The following is a 22,566-nucleotide window of genomic DNA, read 5'->3' on the forward strand; positions in this document are numbered from 1 at the left end:
ACTTAAAAACGGCAATTAGAAAAAAAATAAAAAAAGGATCTGTGCATGCAGAGAGTAAATACAGTAACATCGGACAGTAAGCACCTGTGAGCACACTGGCTGTTTATCTGTTCAATGTCTGCCAATTCTACAGTAGCATGAAGGCCTTTCTGTAGAGAACACTGGACTATAGGGAGCAAATGGGCGAAAGAGAACACATATCAATGTCTGCTTAACAAGACGTTTCATGAGTGGTTATACATGTATGTACAGTTAGCAGGGTTGGCTGGTTTAAACAAAATGGCTTCTTTAATTAAAAAAAACCCTCAGGTTTTTTGGGGGGTTTATTTTATTATGCTGTGACTACAGGCACAGCAGCCTATTTTACTGCAGTCCATAGGTATAGCCCACCACTGCTAATAATATATATAATATGGATTGTTAATGTTAGAAAGCATTAAAGTATCAACATTTCTAATATACAGCAGTTTCACAGTAGTCATATTATAAGCAGGACTCAATTTAAGAATTTAGCTTTAATCATTTTAATGTGTGCAATTGTCTAATTGTCAAACTAATTGTTCGTTACGAAGCATGGCAGGAATGCCAATACCCCATAGCGGTTCCAGTGGAACCCATTGCATGAAAGTGCTAATTAAACATTTACAAAAATATGTAAAGCTCCTGGGAGCTTTAATGAAATGTTCCCTACTCTATCACTCTCTGTGCACTTTCTGTACGCAATCCCATTGGAGAATATTACAGTCTGCTGGCTCTTGACGACATCAGTGATGTAAATAGCTTAAACCCAACTGTACAGCAAGGGTACGTAGAAAGTCAAAGACCTCTGTAAAGGTAGAGAACTTCATACACTTTTGTGAAGATTAAAACAGCTGTATTATAGGCAACAACTAACATTTTAGATTAAGTGAAAAGGGAAATTGCTGGATTAATCCATGTACATGGGCACAACTACAAGGTTATTTAGATACATTATAAATAAACACTAGAACAACTATCTCCCTGCGCTATAATTTAAAATGTACGATATGGCTGAAGATCCAATAATTCCAATAAATTTATATAATATATAGTTTAATAAAAGTTTACTTGTTTAAACTTGACCGGTCGTAAACAATAAAAATCACATACAACACATTTATACCCCTTTCACACTGCCAATGCTGGATCCCACCCGGGAATTGGAAACGGGTCCTTCCAGGATGGAATCCGGCATTGGCCGCTGCTGCTGGCTTCCCCGACCCGGCAATATGGCGGGTGGGTTGCCATAGCAGCAGGGGGCGGAGCCGGCAGCAGGGGGCGGAGCCGGCAGCAGGGGGCGGAGCCGGGTCACATCGACCCGGGAGCCCGTTTCAGTAGCCAATGACCCGGTATTCAACCCAGGTATAACACTGCTTTATTCCTGGGTTGAATTGTCAGGTCAGGTGACCCGGGATTTCGGCTATGCCCCTTTCACACCGCACGCTGACCCGGCAATACGCTGGGTCGATACCGGGTTCTTTGTGCGGTGTGAAAGGGGTATCAGTAACACTATGGAGGTGGATCCAAGATTGCTATGTGCACAAAAATATATGGTAAAAGTCAGTCTGTGGACTATAATTTGCTTGTATATTCCATATACTTTTCAGTTTAGCTTATAACCATGAAAGCAATGGATTCCAGCATAGATTCTTTATATCACAGTTCCTTTATCACTTCCCACTAGCGATACAATGTTGCAGTATAATAGACTGCTCCACACCGGAGCCTTACGTGCAGCTTCCACAAAGAATGTCAGCGAGGGAGAGTCCTAATAACGTAATGAGGCAGACTTCGGCTGCGGGATCCAGCATTTTACTAGCGCCCGATAATTACATTGTTCCCGACCTCAGAGCGCTGTGAGTCCCGTCCTCCGTGTGCTGCATGCATGCACAAATGTGCGGTCTCTCTCCTCACGGCTCCTGATGGGCTATTGGTCAGCAAGAGGATAATAATAAGAATTTACTTACCGATAATTCTATTTCTCATAGTCCGTAGTGGATGCTGGGACTCCGTAAGGACCATGGGGAAAAGCGGCTCCGCAGGAGACTGGGCACAAAAGTAAAAGCTTGAACTAGCTGGTGTGCACTGGCTCCTCCCCCTATGACCCTCCTCCAAGCCTCAGTTAGGATACTGTGCCCGGACGAGCGTACATAATAAGGAAGGATATTGAATCCCGGGTAAGACTCGTACCAGCCACACCAATCACACCGTACAACCTGTGATCTGAACCCAGTTAACAGTATGATAAACGAAGGAGCCTCTGAAAAGATGGCTCACAACAATAATAACCCGAATTTTGTAACAATAACTATATACAAGTATTGCAGACAATCCGCACTTGGGATGGGCGCCCAGCATCCACTACGGACTATGAGAAATAGAATTATCGGTAAGTAAATTCTTATTTTCTCTAACATCCTAAGTGGATGCTGGGATTCCGTAAGGACCATGGGGATTATACCAAAGCTCCCAAACGGGCGGGAGAGTGCGGATGACTCTGCAGCACCGAATGAGAGAACTCCAGGTCCTCCTCAGCCAGGGTATCAAATTTGTAGAATTTAGCAAACGTGTTTGCCCCTGACCAAGTAGCTGCTCGGCAAAGTTGTAAAGCCGAGACCCCTCGGGCAGCCGCCCAAGATGAGCCCACCTTCCTTGTGGAATGGGCTTTTACAGATTTTGGCTGTGGCAGGCCTGCCACAGAATGCGCAAGCTGAATTGTACTACAAATCCAACGAGCAATCGTCTGCTTAGAAGCAGGAGCACCCAGCTTGTTGGGTGCATACAGGATAAACAGCGAGTCAGATTTCCTGACTCCAGCCGTCCTGGAAACATATATTTTGAGGGCCCTGACTACGTCCAGTAACTTGGAGTCCTCCAAGTCCCTAGTAGCCGCAGGCACCACAATAGGCTGGTTCACGTGAAACGCTGAAACCACCTTTGGGAGAAATTGAGGACGAGTCCTCAATTCTGCCCTATCCGTGTGAAAAATCAGGTAAGGGCTTTTATAAGATAAAGCCGCCAATTCTGAGACACGCCTGGCTGAAGCCAGGGCTAACAGCATTACCACCTTCCATGTGAGATATTTTAATTCCACAGTGGTGAGTGGTTCAAACCAATGTGATTTTAGGAACCCCAAAACCACATTGAGATCCCAAGGTGCCACCGGGGGCACAAAAGGAGGCTGTATATGCAGTACCCCTTTGACAAACGTCTGGACTTCAGGCACTGAAGCCAGTTCTTTTTGGAAGAAAATCGACAGGGCCGAAATTTGAACCTTAATGGACCCTAATTTTAGGCCCATAGACAGTCCTGTTTGCAGGAAATGTAGGAAGCGACCCAGTTGAAATTCCTCTGTAGGGGCCTCTTTGGCCTCACACCACGCAACATATTTTCGCCAAATGCGGTGATAATGTTTTGCGGTTACATCCTTCCTGGCCTTTATCAGGGTAGGGATGACTTCTTCTGGAATGCCTTTTTCCTTCAGGATCCGGCGTTCAACCGCCATGCCGTCAAACACAGCCGCGGTAAGTCTTGGAACAGACAAGGTCCCTGCTGGAGCAGGTCCTTTCTTAGAGGTAGAGGCCACGGGTCCTCCGTGAGCATCTCTTGAAGTTCCGGGTACCAAGTCCTTCTTGGCCAATCCGGAACCACGAGTATAGTTCTTACTCCTCTCCTTTTTATGATTCTCAGTACTTTTGGTATGAGAGGCAGAGGAGGGAACACATGCACTGACTGGTACACCCATGGTGTTACCAGAGCGTCCACCGCTATTGCCTGAGGGTCCCTTGACCTGGCGCAATATCTGTCTAGTTTTTTGTTGAGACGGGACGCCATCATGTCCACCTTTGGTTTTTCCCAACGGTTTACCATCTCTTGGAAGACTTCTGGATGAAGTCCCCACTCCCCCGGGTGAAGGTCGTGTCTGCTGAGGAAGTCCGCTTCCCAGTTGTCCACTCCCGGAATGAACACTGCTGACAGTGCTATCACATGATTCTCCGCCCAGCGAAGAATCCTTGCAGCTTCTGCCATCGCCCTCCTGCTTCTCGTGCCGCCCTGTCTGTTTACGTGGGCGACTGACGTGATGTTGTCCGATTGGATCAATACCGCCTGACCCTGAAGCAGAGGTTTTGCTTGACTTAGGGCATTGTAAATGGCCCTTAGTTCCAGAATGTTTATATGAAGAGATGTTTCCATGCTTGACCACAAGCCTTGGAAATTTTGTCCCTGTGTGACTGCTCCCCAGCCTCTCAGGCTGGCATCTGTGGTCACCAGGATCCAATCCTGAATGCCGAATCTGCGGCCCTCTAGTAGATGAGCACTCTGCAGCCACCACAGAAGAGACACCCTTGTCCTTGGCGACAGGGTAATCCGTTGATGCATCTGAAGATGCGATCCGGACCATTTGTCCAGAAGATCCCACTGAAACGTTCTTGCATGGAATCTTCCAAATGGAATCGCTTCGTAAGAAGCCACCATTTTTCCCAGGACCCTCGTGCACTGATGCACTGACACCTGGCCTGGTTTTAGGAGATTCCTGACTAGCTCTGATAACTCCCTGGCCTTCTCCTCTGGGAGAAACACCTTTTTCTGGACTGTGTCCAGAATCATTCCTAGGAACAGGAGACGTGTCGTTGGAATCAGCTGCGATTTTGGAATATTTAGGATCCACCCGTGCTGACGTAACACTAACTGAGATAGTGCTACTCCGACTTCTAACTGTTCCCTGGACCTTGCCCTTATCAGGAGATCGTCCAAGTAAGGGATAATTAAAACGCCTTTTCTTCGAAGAAGAATCATCATTTCGGCCATTACCTTGGTAAAGACCCGAGGTGCCGTGGACAACCCAAACGGCAGCGTCTGAAACTGATAATGACAGTTTTGTACTACAAACCTGAGGTACCCTTGGTGAGAAGGGTAAATTGGGACGTGGAGATAAGCATCTTTGATGTCCAGAGACACCATATAGTCCCCTTCTTCCAGGTTTGCTATCACTGCTCTGAGTGACTCCATCTTGAATTTGAACCTCTTTATGTAAGTGTTCAAGGATTTTAGATTTAAAATTGGTCTCACCGAGCCGTCCGGCTTCGGTACCACAAACAGCGTGGAATAATACCCCTTTCCCTGTTGTAGGAGAGGTACCTTGATTATCACCTGCTGGGAATACAGCTTGTGAATGGCTTCCAAAACTGCCTCCCTGTCGGAGGGAGACTTTGGTAGAGCAGACTTCAGGAACCGGCGAGGGGGAGACGTCTCGAATTCCAATTTGTACCCCTGTGATACTACCTGCAGAATCCAGGGGTCCACTTGCGAGTGAGCCCACTGCGCGTTTAAATTTTTGAGACGGGCCCCCACCGTGTCCGAGTCCGCTTGTAAAGCCCCAGCGTCATGCTGAAGACTTGGCAGAAGCAGAGGAGGGCTTCTGCTCCTGGGAAGAGGCTGCCTGGTGCAGTCTTTTTCCTCTTCCTCTGCCCCGGGGCAGAAATGAGTGGCCTTTTGCCCGCCTGTACTTATGGGAACGAAAGGACTGAGTTTGAAAAGACGGTGTCTTTTTCTGCTGAGAGGCGACCTGGGGTAAAAAGGTGGACTTTCCGGCCGTTGCCGTGGCCACCAGGTCCGATAGACCGGCCCCAAATAACTCCTCTCCTTTAAACGGCAATACTTCCATATGTCGTTTGGAATCCGCATCCCCTGACCACTGTCGCGTCCATAACGCTCTTCTGGCCGAAATGGACATAGCACTCACTCTTGATGCCAGGGTGCAAATATCCCTCTGTGCATCACGCATATATAGTAATGCATCCTTCAAATGCTCTATAGTCAGTAATATACTGTCCCTATCCAGGGTATCAATATTTTCAGTCAGGGAATCCGACCACGCCACTCCAGCACTGCACATCCAGGCTGATGCGATTGCTGGTCGCAGTATAACACCAGTATGTGTGTATATACCCTTCAGGATATTTTCCAGCCTTCTATCCGCTGGTTCTTTGAGGGCGGCCGTATCAGGAGACGGTAACGCTACTTGTTTAGATAAACGTGTGAGCGCTTTATCTACTTTAGGGGGTGTTTCCCAACGCACCCTAACCTCTGGCGGGAAAGGGTATAGTGCCAATAATTTATTAGAAATTAGCACTTTTTTATCGGGGGAAACCCACGCTTTATCACACACCTCATTTAATTCATCTGACTCAGGAAAAGCTACTGGTAGTTTTTTTCACTCCCCACATAATACCCTTCTTTGTGGTACTTGTAGTGTCAGAAATGTTCAATGCCTCCTTCATTGCCGTGATCATGTAACGTGTGGCCCTACTGGACATTACGTTTGTCTCCTCACCGTCGACACTGGACTCAGTATGTCTGGGTCTGTGTCGACCCACTGAGGTAACGGGCGTTTTATCGCCCCTGACGGTGTCTGAGACGACTGGACAGGCACTAATTGATTTCTCATGTCGTCAACAGTTTTTTTGTAAAGTGCTGACATTGTCACGTAGTTCTTTAAATACAACCATCCAGTCAGGTGTCGACTCCCTAGGGGGTGACATCACTAATACAGGCAATTGCTCTGCTTCCACATCATTTTCCTCCTCATACATGTCGACACAATCGTACCGACACCCAGCACACACACAGGGAATGCTCTGATAGGACCCCACTAGCCCTTTGGGGAGACAGAGGGAGAGTTTGCCAGCACACACCAGAGCGCTATATATATATATATATATATATAGGGATAACCTTATATAAGTGTTACTCCCTTTTATAGCTTTTACTCTAAGCAGCTCAGGAGAGCCACCTAGCATGCACCCTTCTCGTTCGGGCACAAAAATCTAACTGAGGCTTGGAGGAGGGTCATAGGGGGAGGAGCCAGTGCACACCAGCTAGTTCAAGCTTTTACTTTTGTGCCCAGTCTCCTGCGGAGCCGCTATTCCCCATGGTCCTTACGGAGTCCCAGCATCCACTTAGGACGTTAGAGAAAATGGTGACAATGCAGGGGTTCAATACTTTCTGACGTGTTTCGCTCCTGTTACAGGTGCTTTATCAAAGAATAATTCCCAAATGCTCCAGGACCCTATTTAAAGCTAATGGAATAGGAGGTGGATTAGGAGGTAGGACCGAACAGATGTATAATCAGGTGCATTGCATCAATTATAGTAATGCACCAATAGGAACGAATGTTACTACCTTTAAATAGGGTCCTCCGTCAGAAAGTATTGGACTCCTGCATTGTCACCATTATTATCATCTTGCTGACCATTAGCACATCAGCAGCCGCACCTGTGTTTAAACATCCCAAAACTTGAGTTTCCAGGGTCAGATCAGCTGACGGAAATCATGAAAGAGGCTCGGGCTACGCCCAGTAAGAAGTTAGAATTCCTAAGAAATGGAATTCCAATGATCTGCTTCCAGCTGGGGACTGTTTAAAAAAAAAAGGGGAGATGGCTCCTCAAGTAGATACGAACAATCTACATTAGCTTTGCTTTCAATTTTTCCTGTCTAGGGCTGTCATGAGGCCAAGCCTTGGCTTCGGCTTGAATGACAAAGGCAGTGGTTGCCTGGGCTGATGCAATGGAAGGAGATTTTTCAGTAGAGCAAGAATCTCATATGGCTCATATAAAAAACTGCAATGTTCCTGGAAGCATTAGATATGAGCAAAATAAATACTCCAGGGCATCGGCCCTAACTATACCTGCTCATAGAGCAGTTTTGCTGGGTACGTGGAAGATTTACAGCCACACCACACTGGATATGCCCAATCTTACCAGATCTTGGAAGCTATGCAGTGTGGGGCCTGGTGAGTACTTGGATGGGAAACATCTGCGAATACCAGGTGCTGTAGGTGGAATATTTGTATTTTTCTGAAAATATTCTGTTTGGTAAGAATTGACAGATATTCTGGAGTCAGAAGCAGACTCCACGAAGGTCAGGTTCCTTCCACATACAGTTCAAACCTAAAAGTTCAGCATTTCGGCCCTTTTGTAGTATCTAACAGGTCATGTTGGTCTTACACCATCAATGGAAGCCTGTCATAGGTTTGAATCCCACATCAGTGTGATTGGAGACTAGGAAAGCATTGGGCTACCAGAAGATCTACAGTGTTGGGCCGGGTTAGTACTCGGATGGGAGACCATCGGGGAATACACCAGGTGCTGTAGAAAAATTAAACCATCAGCTGATGGTGTGTGCTCCGCCTGGGAGACCCCAGGTTGGGGAGCCGACTTCTGCAGGTCACACAGATCTGACACGGTATCTCTAGTTATGCTTTCGCCTTCAAAACAGCCTGTCTCGGCTATAGATGAAGGCTTTGCAAGAAGCAGGTCAGAAATAGTCATTTCAGTTCCTCTGGCAAACAAAGGACAAGGTTTTACTTCAACCTGGTTTTAGTCGAAAGTCAAATGGGTCATTTCGGCCCATGCTCAATCCTAAAATCCTGAATAAATACATTTGGAAACGTGGAATCGTTACGTTCCTTATGTGTGGCATGGAGCCAGGGCTTTTATGGTATCCCTGGAAATACAGGATGCTTACCTACATGTTCCTATACCACTGTCCATCAGTGTTATCAAAGGTTTGCTATCCTCCAAACAGCATTTTCAGTTATAGGCCTTACCCTTTGGGTTATCCACAGTCCGCAGAGTATTTACCAGAAATATGGGGGTAATAACAGAGATTGCTCTTTGTCATCGGCAACAGCAATAACGTGTTTGCAGGGGCAAGTGACTCATAACTTGGGGAAAATCGTCTCCAGTTCCATCACAATGGATGACTCACTTGGGGGCTGTACTGGATCAGGTCTACAGAGAGTAATTTTTTTTCCTCGCAATGAGTATCTAGAAGTGAGATCAATCTGACCACAGTGCACCTGAATTGAGGGTCAGAATAGGACTGACGTTACATAGAAAAGTCAGCACACATACTAGCAGTCAGTCACATGTTAAAGCATTAGACATTGTCATATGAGAATGCAACCCCCATAACAACTTACAAGTAAGTAGGAAAATTGTACTTCTGTTTCAACTGGTTCTTTTTCAACATAACATGCAGAAAACACAGTAATAAACAGATCTCATATGCAATATGTATTAAAAATTAACAATTCATACTAACAAGTAGAGAGAATTTTTAGTACTGTATACCCTTCCTCTGTAGAGCGGGATACAGGGAGACTCACCCCACTTCCATATCCAAGCAAATGCGCTCGTAAGACGCTGAGTGGATTCAGACGCTACTGATGTACACTACTGCTCATGATAACTGATAACAGACACAGTCGCTCACTGACGGACACGGACGCTCAGCGACCTCCACGTGTATGCAGACGTTAAGGCCTGCAACTCTGTCTAGGCGGGATCTCTAGTGTACACAACCGCAGCGTCTAAGCTGCGACCGAGTACCCTCGTGGTAGCGTTTGAGACGGAAGTAATGTCATTCAGTTCATGGACGGGAGACGCGCGGAAACTGGTCATGAACTCGGAGGAGGGGCGGCCAGGAGAGCGTCTGAATCCCCCCCGTTAACTTAAACCCTAAGGATCGCGGCCTCTGCCTAGTCCTGGCGCCTATGATCCCTAGAGCGTAGCGCTGTCGCACTCGAGATGTTCGGCGCATCAACACACTGTTTGTAGTCTCCACCAATACAGTGTAGCTGTGTCCGGACCCCTCTAGTAAGAGGAAATCCATAGACTTACCTTCCCCCCATGCTCCGGCCACAGCCTGGTTACGTCTGCTGGACTTGCTAGAACATCCGACACAGACGCCAGTCGAGACAGCACTGTACTGCGAAGGTAAGCGTTGTTGCGACCCGGTAGGGAGTTGTTGAAGCGACTCTTTCCAGTATGCGTTTAAGACGCTATTAAGAAAAGTCGCTCACAAAACATAGTAAGTCTATAAAAATAAGATTTTACTCACCGGTAAATCTATTTCTCGTAGTCCGTAGTGGATGGGCTGGAACTCCGTAAGAACCATGGGGAATAGCGGCTCCGCAGGAGACTGGGCACAACTAAAGAAAGCTTTAGGACTACCTGGCGTGCACTGGCTCCTCCCTCTATGACCCTCCTCCAGACCTCAGTTAGGATACTGTGCCCGGAAGAGCTGACACAATAAGGAAAGGATTTTGAATCCCGGGTAAGACTCATACCAGCCACACCAATCACACCGTATAACTCGTGATACTATACCCAGTTAACAGTATGAAATATAACTGAGCCTCTCAACAGATGGCTCAACAATAACTATATACAAGTATTGCAGACAATCCGCACTTGGGACGTGCGCCCAGCATCCACTACGGACTACGAGAAATAGATTTACCGGTGAGTAAAATCTTATTTTCTCTGACGTCCTAGTGGATGCTGGGAACTCCGTAAGGACCATGGGGATTATACCAAAGCTCCCAAACGGGCGGGAGAGTGCGGATGACTCTGCAGCACCGAATGAGCGAACTCTAGGTCCTCCTCGGCCAGGGTATCAAACTTGTAGAATTTAGCAAATGTGTTTGACCCCGACCAAGTAGCTGCTCGGCAAAGTTCTAAAGCCGAGACCCCTCGGGCAGCCGCCCAAGAAGAGCACACCTTCCTCGTGGAATGGGCTTTTACAGATTTAGGATTCGTCAGTCCAGCCGCAGAATGTGCAAGTTGAATCGTGCTACAGATCCAGCGAGCAATAGTCTGCTTTGAAGCAGGCGCACCCAACTTGTTGGGCGCATGCAGGATAAATAGCGAGTCAGTCTTTCTGACTCCTGCAGTCCTGGAAACATAGATTTTTAGGGCCCGGACTACGTCCAGCAACTTGGAGTCCTCCAAGTCACGAGTAGCCGCAGGCACCACAATAGGCTGGTTCAAATGAAACGCTGAAACAACCTTTCGGAGAAATTGGAGACGAGTCCTCAATTCCGCCCTATCCATATGGAAAATCAGATAAGGGCTTTTACAAGACAAAGCCGCCAATTCTGAAACACGCCTGGCCGAAGCCAAGGCCAACAGCATGACCACTTTCCATGTGAGATATTTTAGTTCCACGGTTTTAAGTGGTTCAAACCAATGCGACTATAGGGAAATCCAAGGTGCCACTGGGGGCACAAAAGGGGGCTGAATATGCAGCACTCCCTTAACAAATGTCTGAACTTCAGGTAGTGAAGCCAGTTCTTTTTGAAAGAAAATCGATAGAGCCGAAATCTGGACCTTAATGGAACCCAATTTTAGGCCCATAGTCACCCCTGACTGTAGGAAGTGCAGAAATCGACCTAGCTGAAATTCCTCCGTTGGGGCCTTCCTGGCCTCACACCACGCAACATATTTCCGCCATATGCGGTGATAATGGTTTGCGGTCACTTCTTTCCTAGCTTTAATTAGCGTAGGGATAACTTCCTCCGGAATGCCCCTTTCCTTCAGGATCCGACGTTCAACCGCCATGCCGTCAAACGCAGCCGCGGTAAGTCTTGGAACAGACAGGGCCCCTGCTGCAGCAGGTCCTGTCTGAGCGGCAGAGGCCATGGGTCCTCTGAGATCATTTCTTGAAGTTCTGGGTACCAAGCTCTTCTTGGCCAATCCGGAACAATGAGTATAGTTCTTACTCCTCTCCTTCTTATTATTCTCAGTACCTTGGGTATGAGAGGCAGAGCAGGGAACACATACACCGACTGGTACACCCACGGTGTTACCAGAGCGTCCACAGCTATCGCCTGAGGGTCCCTTGACCTGGTGCAATATCTTTTTAGCTTTTTGTTGAGGCGGGACGCCATCATGTCCACCTGTGGCCTTTCCCACCGGTGTACAACCATTTGGAAGACTTCTGGATGAAGTCCCCACTCTCCCGGGTGGAGGTCGTGTCTGCTGAGAAAGTCTGCTTCCCAGTTGTCCACTCCGGGAATGAACACTGCTGACAGTGCTAACACATGATTTTCCGCCCATCGGAGAATCCTTGTGGCTTCTGCCATCGCCATCCTGCTTCTTGTGCCGCCCTGATGGTTTACATGGGCGACCGCCGTGATGTTGTCTGACTGGATCAGCACCGGCTGGTGTTGAAGCAGGGGTCTTGCCTGACTTGGGGCATTGTAAATGGCCCTTAGTTCCAGAATATTTATGTGTAGGGAAGTCTCCTGACTTGTCCATAGTCCTTGGAAGTTTCTTCCCTGTGTGACTGCCCCCCAACCTCGAAGGCTGGCATCCGTGGTCACCAGGACCCAGTCCTGTATGCCGTATCTGCGGCCCTCTAGAAGATGAGCACTCTGCAGCCACAACAACAGCGACACCCTGGTCCTTGGAGACAGGGTTATCAGCAGATGCATCTGAAGATGCGATCCGGACCACTTGTCCAACAGATCCCACTGAAAGATCCTTGCATGGAACCTTCCGAATGGAATTGCTTCGTAAGAAGCCACCATCTTTCCCAGGACTCGTGTGCAGTGGTGCACCGACACCTGTTTTGGTTTTAGGAGGTCTCTGACTAGAGACGACAACTCCTTGGCCTTCTCCTCCGGGAGAAATACTTTTTTCTGTTCTGTGTCCAGAACCATCCCCAGGAACAGTAGACACGTTGTAGGAACCAGCTGCGACTTTGGAATATTCAGGATCCAGCCGTGCTGTTGTAGCACTTCCCGAGCTAGTGCTACACCGATCAACAACTGTTCCCTGGACCTCGCCTTTATAAGGAGATCGTCCAAGTACGGGATAATTAAAACTCCCTTTCTCCGAAGGAGTATCATCATTTCGGCCATTACCTTGGTAAATACCCTCGGTGCCGTGGACAAACCAAACTGCAACGTCTGGAATTGGTAATGACAGTCCTGTACCACAAATCTGAGGTACTCCTGGTGAGGAGGGTAAATGGGGACATGCAGGTAAGCATCCTTGATGTCCAGTGATACCATGGAATCCCCCTCGTCCAGGCTTGCAATCACCGCCCTGAGCGATTCCATCTTGAACTTGAACCTTCTTATATAAGCGTTCAAGGATTTTAAATTTAAAATGGGTCTCACCGAACCGTCCGGTTTCGGTACCACAAACATTGTGGAATAGTAACCCCGTCCTTGTTGAAGGAGGGGTACCTTGATTATCATCTGCTGAGAATACAGCTTGTGAATTGCCTCCAGCACTGCCTCCCTGTCCGGGGGAGCTGTCGGCAAGGCAGATTTGAGGAAACGGCGAGGGGGAGACGTCTCGAATTCCAGCTTGTACCCCTGAGATACCACTTGTAGAATCCAGGGATCCACCCGTGAGCGAGCTTACTGGTCGCTGAAGTTCTTGAGACGGGCCCCCACCGTACCTGGCTCCGCCTGTGGAGCCCCAGCGTCATGCGATGGACTTAGAGGAAGCGGGGGAGGACTTTTGTTCCTGGGAACTGGCTGTATGTTGCAGCTTTTTCCCTCTACCTCTGCCTCTTGGCAGAAAGGACGCGCCTCTAACCCGCTTGCCTTTCTGGGGCCGAAAGGACTGTACCTGATAATACGGTGCTTTCTTTGGCTGTGAGGGAACATGGGGTAAAAATGCTGACTTCCCAGCTGTCGCTGTGGAAACGAGGTCCGAGAGACCATCCCCAAACAACTCCTCACCCTTGTAAGGCAATACTTCCATGTGCCTTTTTGAATCTGCATCTCCTGTTCACTGCCGAGTCCACAATCCTCTCCTGGCAGAAATGGACATTGCGTTTATTTTAGATGCCAGCCGGCAAATATCCCTCTGTGCATCTCTCATGTACAAGACAGCGTCTTTAATATGCTCTACGGTTAGCAATATAGTGTCCCTGTCTAGGGTATCAATGTTTTCCGACAGGGAATCTGACCACGCAGCTGCAGCACTGCACATCCATGCTGAAGCAATAGCCGGTCTCAGTATAATACCTGAGTGTGTATATACAGACTTCAGGATAGCCTCCTGCTTTCTATCTGCAGGCTCCTTTAGGGCGGCCGTGTCCGGAGACGGTAGTGCCACCTTTTTTGACAGACGTGTGAGCGCTTTATCCACCCTAGGGGATGTCTCCCAACGTGACCTGTCCTCTGGCGGGAAAGGGTACGCCATTAGTAACTTTTTAGAAATTACCAGTTTCTCATCGGGAAAAGCCCACGCTTCTTCACACACTTCATTTAATTCATCAGATGGGGGAAAAACCACTGGTAGTTTTTTCTCCCCAAACATAATACCCTTTTTTGTGGTACCTGGGGTAATATCAGAAATATGCAACACATTTTTCATTGCCGTAATCATGTAACGGGTGGCTCTATTGGAATGTACACTAGTCTCATCATCGTCGACACTGGAGTCAGTATCCGTGTCGACATCTGTGTCTGCCATCTGAGGTAGCGGGCGTTTTAGAGCCCCTGATGGCTTTAGAGACGTCTGGGCAGGCACAGGCTGAGAAGCCGGCTGTCCCACATCTGCTATGTCGTCAAACCTTTTATGTAAGGAGTCGACACTGTCGCGTAATTCCTTCCACATAACCATCCACTCAGGTGTCGACCCCGCAGTGGGTGACATCACATTTATCGGCACCTGCTCCGCCTCCACATAAGCCTCTTCATCAAACATGTCGACACAGCCGTACCGACACACCGCACACACACAGGGAATGCTCTAACTGAGGACAGGACCCCACAAAGCCCTTTGGGGAGACAGAGAGAGAGTATGCCAGCACACACCAACAGCGCTATACAACACAGGGATTAACACTATAACTGAGAACTGAGTGAGTTTTCCCAATAGCTGCTTGTATACACAATATTGCGCCTAAATTTAGTGCCCCCCCCCCTCTCTTTTTTACCCTATGTAGTCTGGAAACTGCAGGGGAGAGCCTGGGAGCGATCCTTCCAGCGGAGCTGTGAGGGAAAATGGCGCCAGTGTGCTGAGGGAGATAGCCCCGCCCCTTTTTCGTCTGACTTCTCCCGCTTTTTTCTATGTATATCTGGCAGGGGTATTTTACACATATATAGCCTCTATGACTATATTATGTGTTATTTGCCAGCCAAGGTACTCAATATTGCGCCGCCCCCCCCCCCCCCCAGCGCCCTGCACCCATCAGTGACCGGAGTGTGAGGTGTGCATGGGAAGCAATGGCGCACAGCTGCAGTGCTGTGCGCTACCTTGATGAAGACCGAAGTCTTCTGCCGCCGATTTCCAGGACCCTCTTCTTGCTTCTGGCTCTGTAAGGGGGACGGCGGCGCGGCTCAGGGACCGGACGACCGAGGCTGGGCCTGTGTTCGATCCCTCTGTAGCTAATGGTGTCCAGTAGCCTAGAAGCCCAAGCTAGCTGCAAGCAGGTAGGTTCGCTTCTCTCCCCTTAGTCCCTCGTAGCAGTGAGTCTGTTGCCAGCAGATCTCACTGAAAATAAAAAACCTAAAATAAACTCTCTTTTTCTAAGAGCTCAGGAGAGCCCCTAGTGTGCATCCAGCTCAGCCGGGCACAAAATTCTAACGGAGGTCTGGAGGAGGGTCATAGAGGGAGGAGCCAGTGCACACCAGGTAGTCCTAAAGCTTTCTTTAGTTGTGCCCAGTCTCCTGCGGAGCCGCTATTCCCCATGGTCCTTACGGAGTTCCCAGCATCCACTAGGACGTCAGAGAAAATAAAATAATAAAAGCTTCAGGCTGCTTTATCTACAGCAGCCCTGTGACCATGCGGCTACCTGCCGCACCAAGCAAAAATCTGATCTGAGTCAGTGGGCGGAATTATATGGGGAAGCCCCGATGCATCCAGGGAGGCCAGAAAGCTTGTGACCGTGTTGGTGCCATTTCCGCTGTCACTCAACCATATCCCAATGTTATCCTGTGGATAATCCTGTGGACCCAGCCAGAAAAATCCAGGGTTCAACATAGGATCAGGACTCGCCATACAGTCAAACGGTATGTATCTATTCACGCAGCAATGTGAGGATGGGTTTGATGGTATCTGCATCGACAGGAGGGAGTATGCACAATTCCACTCTAGATCTCTGCAGCGTCTGATTCTTACCAAGTAGAATCTACAGTCACACCACACTGGATATGCCCAGATTTCATTGGTTCATGGAAGATCAGCAGTGTGGGCATGGTTGGTACCTGGAGGGACCAGCTGGGAATACAAGGTGTTGTAAGTATTAATGGATTGCATCAGACAATAAAGACGGACTATGGTACTTACGATAAAAGTAAGAAGGTCGTTAGCCTGGTGGCTATAGACATCCCAGCTGGACAACGGGAAATCCTTTTGATATCAGATTGGGAAGATTCTGACACTAGGATCAGCGTCAGGAAGATTGTGTTCCAAAAGAGCCGTCTACCGATAAAGGTTGAAAACCGGTGTAGGCACGGGACAGACTTCAGTGAAAACCAGTCCAGTTCCGCTCAGACAATGCGACGGCAGTAGTGTACCTCAACATCAGGGAGGAACTCTCAGCCGAAAAGTGATGAAGATGTTAAGTCACATACCTAAGTGGGCAGAACTTCATCAGCCAACCTTGTCCACCGTTCTCATTCTGGGAATCCTAAACGGGGAACGGACTCTCTCAAGTCGACACACCATTCAGGGAAGTGAATGGGTTCTACACCAAGAGATCTTCCGGACTCTAGTAAACAAGAGGTGCTTGCTAGATATATCTCATAGCATCTTGGTTGAACAACAAAGTGCTCACATATGGGTCAAGCACAAAGGAACCCAGGGCGATCGTTATGGATGCCTTATCGTTGAGATAGCACCTTCATCTGGTGGATGGTTTTTCCTCTAATTACCCTATTACCCAGGGTGGTGAGAAAGTTTAAACAGGAAGAGCAGCAGAGAATGGCAATGTATGCTCTACTTCTGTTCCCTCAACGTTCAGACCTCCTTGCGCAGGGTCTTAGTTATCACAGACATGTGGATCGACTGTCTTTGACAGCATGGTCATTGAAACCTCTATCCTGAGGTCAAGTGGATACTTTCAAACAGTGGCCCTCATTCAGAGTTGATCGCTCGGTATTTTTCATCGCATCGCAGTGAAATTCCGCTTAGTACGCATGCGCAATATTCGCACTGCGACTGCGCCAAGTAATTTTACAATGGAGATAGTATTTTTACTCACGGCTTTTTCATCGCTCCGGCGATCGTAATGTGATTGACAGGAAATGGGTGTTACTGGGCGGAAACAGGCCGTTTTATGGGCGTGCGGGAGAAAACGCTACCGTTTCCGGAAAAAACGCAGGAGTGGCCGGGGACACGGGGGAGTGTCTGGGCGAACGCTGGGTGTGTTTGTGACGTCAAAACAGGAACGACAAGCACTGAACTGATCGCACAGGCAGAGTAAGTCTGAAGCTACTCTGAAACTGCTAAGTAGTTAGTAATCGCAATATTGCGAATACATCGGTCGCAATTTTAAGAAGCCAAGATTCACTCCCAGTAGGCGGCGGCTTAGCGTGTGTAACTCTGCTAAAATCGCCTTGCGAGCGATCAACTCGGAATGAGGGCCAGTGTTCAGAGCAAAGAAACCTTCCTTAGCTCGCATTTATCACCAAATATGGCAAGCCTATATTCATTGGTGCAGTGAAAGAAAATCTACAGCCACACAACACTGGATATGCCCAATCTCACCAGATCTTGGAAACTACGCAGTGTTGGGCCTGGGGAGTACTTGGATGGGAAACATCTGTGAATGACAGATGCTGTAAATGAATGGGACCACAAATTTTTTCAGAGTTTCCAGGGTCTTAGCATTCCTTCAGGCAGGAATGGATGGCTTCCTTGAGTAAGCAAGGGTCGGCATCGACTGTAGAGTTCCAAAAGTAAATGACCAACTTACAGGATGTGCATACTTTTTTCCAGGATATGCTGCGCATTCAACCTTTGGTTGTTTCTCCTATAGGGTCGTGGGACTTGTTTAGTCCTGAAGCCCTTCAAGTTGCTCCATTTGAACCACTTAATAATATGTATCATAAAAGGCCGACAGCTAAATTGTCTTTTCTACTTACTAGGGCGTCAGCTAGAAGAATATCAGACTTAGGGATATTGTCATATTGTTCCCCATTTCTGATCGTTTATCTAGATAAAGTAGTTCTCAGAACTAGATCTGGGTATCTTACTAAGGTGATGACTAAGTTCCACCTTAACAAAATAAATGTTGTCCCAGCCTTTTAGGTTCAGGGCCTTTTCTGCGGGAGATGCACCGCTGGACGTGATCCGAGCATTAAGGATCTACGTGGATTGTACCAGTGTCATCAGAAGAGCATATTCTCCCTTCATTCTCTATGGATCTCACAAGAGAGGATGGCCTGCTGGTAAGCAGACACTGGCAAGATGACTTCGGATGACGAAGCATATTCTCAAGCTGATCTCCCTGTTCCGGCTAATGTCTCTGTTCACTCTACTCGTAAGGTATGTCCTTCATGGGCAGCACAATGTGGTGCTTAAACAGAACAGGTATGTAAGGCAGCCATATGGTCTTCCGTTTACACATTCATTAAGACATTATGCCTTGGATACCTTTGCCTCTCACGATGCTGAATTCGGGCGAAGGATTCTCCTGGGCATCAGGAGCGTCCCCACCACTAAACTGCTTTGGGAAATCCCATTGTTATCCTGTGGATAACCTGTGGACCCTGCAGGCGAAATATACGTTATTTTATTTCTCCTAAGTCCACAGGTTCCACAGGGATCCAACCCTGACGCACCTGATTTGAGGATCCTTTTTACTCACTAACCTCTTCCTTCTTGTATGGAAGGGTGTGCATGTGTGTTCTTCTCGCCTGATTACGGTTCTACATGATGCTCCTGCCTTGAGCTTTGGAATACAACTGATTTGCCTGAGCCAGGAGGCGGGGATATATGGACGGGCCCATTGCATGCTGGGAGGCCGGAAAGCTTTGACTGATTGCTGTCGCTCCATCATATCCCATTGTTATCCTGTAGAACCTGTGGACTTAGGAGAAATACCGTTATCAACGGTAAGTTCTTACCATAACGTATATTTGTGCGTGCATGCAGCACACGGAGGACGGGACTCACAGCGCTCTAAGGTCGGGAACAACGTAATTACCAGACGCTAGCAAAGTGCCGGATCCCGCAGCCAAAGTCTACCTCATACGTTATTAGGGCTCTCCCTCGCTGACATTCTTTGTGGAAGCCGCACGTAAGGCTCCGGAGTGGAGCAGTCTATTATACTGCAACATTGTATCGCTAGTAGCAAGTGATAAAGGAACTGTGATATAAAGAATCTATGCTGGAATCAATTGCTTCCATGGTTATAAACTAAACTGAAAAGAATATGGAATATACAAGCAAATTATAGTCCACAGGCTGACTTTTACCATATATGTTGTGCACATAGCAATCTTGGATCCACCTCCATAGTGTTACTAAATGAGTTGTATGTGATTTTTATTGTTTATGACCGGTCAAGTTTAAAAAAGTAAACTTTTATTAAACTATATATTATATAAATTTATTGGAATTGGAATTATTGGATCTTCAGCCATATCGTACATTTTAAATTATAGCGCAGGGAGATAGTTTTTCTAATGTATACACCTGATGATTCTGGTGTTTGATTTGAATTGCAAACCCCAAGTCAAAGTTTTCCTGCTGCTAAATTAATGACAAAAAGTGTGGTACTGGATTAACAGGAATATAAGTCTATTATAATTATAATTGGTATAGCGCCAGGTTGCCTTTTTTTCTTTGTACATTATAAAGAAAAAAAGTTAGCAAAACATGGAAAAGTACAGGCAGTCCCCAGTGTTATGATAAGTATCATCAGGTTACGATCAAACCTGATGATAGGCTGTGGCAGGACAAATGGCAGCAGGTTTTAGGAATAGACTTAATAGAATCTAATGTAAGCCTGTATGTATAACACAACCTCCAATATTGCGAGTGTGTGATATTTGTGTTGTGATGCCAGGTTATAGACATTTGACTACAAAAAACTGCATTGTCAACATCATTTCATTTAGAGGACAAATCTTCACTAAAATAAAGAGTTGTGGCATACAATTAGAAGAACAATACCAGTATCCAAAATCAGGAGCGCTATAGACGTAGACTTGAGTTTGTCTCACTGGCACACGTTTCTTCCTCCGACATGTGGTGGTAGGGACGCGGCAACAATGTATAGCCCATGCATAGGTGGATTGGAGTAGGGGGTGGCGCAGCAAGGCACGTTCTACCCTATTATTTAGGAAGATTTGAATTCAAGTGCAGCTACACAGTGTGCAAACATGTGCGCTGGTATGGGGGGCTGCACGCCGAGGGAACTGATACCGTTTGCCCGTTGCCTGCACGTCCCTGACTGTAGTGCTGTGACTCGGGCAGACAATGGCCATCTTGCGGCTTCATCAGGGCCCTGACAGGAGCCTTGATGAAGCCGCAAGATGGCCACCTTGAGCAGCCAGCCAGAAGCAACAAGATGGCCACCGCCCGCCCAAGTCAGCAGCACTGCAGTCTGGGACATGCAGGCAACGACCAAATGCTATTAGTTCCCTCACCGCACTGCACCCTATGACACTGACTGGCTGGTACCCCCTTGCTCATGGTGTGGATGCACTTGAATAAAATAAACATTTTTCTAAATTACATGTGCTCCATTACCTATGTGTGCACTCCCCTCCCCCAAAATACCCACCTGTGACTCAGATCCCACATTACAGCACAACAACAGAGACTATTTGATGCATTGATAATTTATTTTGCTAACTTGGCAATTAATGATAGTGAGATGATTCATAGCCTGTGTGACTCGGAGTAACTCAAGGAACATTTCAGTGAAAACCCCATCAAACAGGTCCAGCAGTTCCAGTTTATAGCAAACATACGTAGAAACAAACAAGTTTATTAATAGTATGGATGTGCACTTTATGCTTCAAATCCAGCCCCGTTATTTATAATGAATGATTTCTTACCTGTGCAGTCTCCACCATTTTCTGTTCAAAGTCAGATTTTACAGCAGCATATTTCTCAACACATCCCTTATAACTCTCCGTGGCTTTTTTGGCTTTTATTGATGCCTAAAGTAAATCATAAATAAATGAATGTACAATGGATTCACCAACCTCATTCAAGAAGTAGAACCCGTAGAACCCTATAGGGATCAGCAAATAATCTACTTGCCAACGTAGACACCAACTATGGACAAATCCTTTTATATTAGAAGTAAGCATGGCTGAGAAACCTGCATGAGTGATTATTACCTGAATCATGTAAATCCCAGGTTACGACCACTTGTGTAGGAAAGGTAAGGGGCTAACAGTTCTGTAGGGAACGTCTAGAAACCTACTTACTCCCATCTCCAGTGTAGTAAAGTCTGTATAATGAGTTTAAGCAATGCAAAATGGTCTGAAAATGGCCAGTGTTTAAGATACTTAACACACAAGTGAAGTAACCAAATTATATTCTTTATTTGGCTCATAATAACTTTCTATAGCACCAATTGGACAATAGCCTTCAGGAGTTTAGTTAACTCACATGGGCTGCAAGTCACGTTAAAGTTTTAGTTAATAAAAGTTATTTTTTACACTATCAATTTTTAAGTATAAAGGCCTAATGAGGCACGTGAGAAAGTCTTAAGGCATACATATATCACTGTTTCCCAGATCTGACCAGAAAGCCAATTATCAATGGATTTGTCAGGGAAATTGTTTGAGTTAAAAATTCCAGATTTGCCGATCCCACCCATTTTTGGTCGTCATCAGGAAATAGAGATGTTAAAACTTGAAGATTCCAAATTTCCCGACCCAGGCGTCGCAGATGTATGGGGGACTTTAGTCATGTTGCAACCTTTGCCATTAGTACATCAAATGATTCCATGATTGTAAAGTGTCAAATGTAAGAATAAGATGTAACCAATTCACAACTGCCTGGTTATAACAATAGTGTACAAAGAAAAAAAGAAAGACTATGTTGGGGCACACTTGATGGATATAAATATGTTAAAACTTAACTTTTGTTATGGTTAATCATAAAAGAAGAATGGACACAGACTTACATACAAAAAACAGTCACCGTAGGTGGAGTTGAATGGTATTCGTATATGGGGTTGACATGCCCCATGTGGACACCATGCAAATTGCTAAGTGTACATAACCAATTCCAATACGCCTCTGGTGAAAAATATTAAAATCAGAGATATGTATAATATCTTAGTATATCAGGAGTGTAATATTGTTATGGAGGAAAATGATTTTCAATAATGGTAGATATACTCCTTGATAATGGCTCCCTTGGTATTTTTAATGGTTGTGCTATTGAAGCTTCTTTCTCTGGTTTGTGGTCTTGCAAAGATTATAGTTCTAATTAGCAGAATAGGTATAGAGGTAAGGCCAATGTTTTCTCCACCACTTCTGCTGTTTGTTGATGATTGGAGCTACTGCACCTGATATTCCAAGGTAGTCACCTGACCTTGTACTGATCAGGCCTGTCACTGTTTTGCTTCCAAGATCCAAGACACTTATTCATGGTAATTTTGGGGAGTCTCAGCTCACCACCTCCTTTTCCTCTCTGTACCCCCTCTCTCTCATTCACCGTCCACTATAATTCTATATGACGGTGAACAGCAGAAGTTGGGGCACACTCTCTCTCTCTCCACTTTCTGTTTTTCGAGAACCCTCTCATCCACTGCCAGATA

The 22,566-nt window shown here is 46.7% G+C and overlaps 1 protein-coding gene and 1 pseudogene across 1 annotated transcript in view; one reads left to right on the forward strand and one right to left on the reverse strand.

The window, feature by feature from the left end:
• Positions 1-22,566, reverse strand: part of FCHO2 (FCH and mu domain containing endocytic adaptor 2) — a 418,994-nt gene that overhangs the window by 278,603 nt on the left and 117,825 nt on the right. Inside the window, exon 6 of the mRNA XM_063963877.1 lies at positions 20,846-20,950. Coding sequence (XP_063819947.1) covers positions 20,846-20,950 — 105 coding nt within the window. The remainder of the gene's footprint in view (positions 1-20,845; positions 20,951-22,566) is intronic.
• On the forward strand, positions 7,744-7,861 carry LOC134951198 (5S ribosomal RNA; annotated as a pseudogene).

Source organism: Pseudophryne corroboree, chromosome 1 (genome assembly GCF_028390025.1).
Source record: "Pseudophryne corroboree isolate aPseCor3 chromosome 1, aPseCor3.hap2, whole genome shotgun sequence".
Lineage (NCBI taxonomy): Eukaryota > Metazoa > Chordata > Amphibia > Anura > Myobatrachidae > Pseudophryne > Pseudophryne corroboree.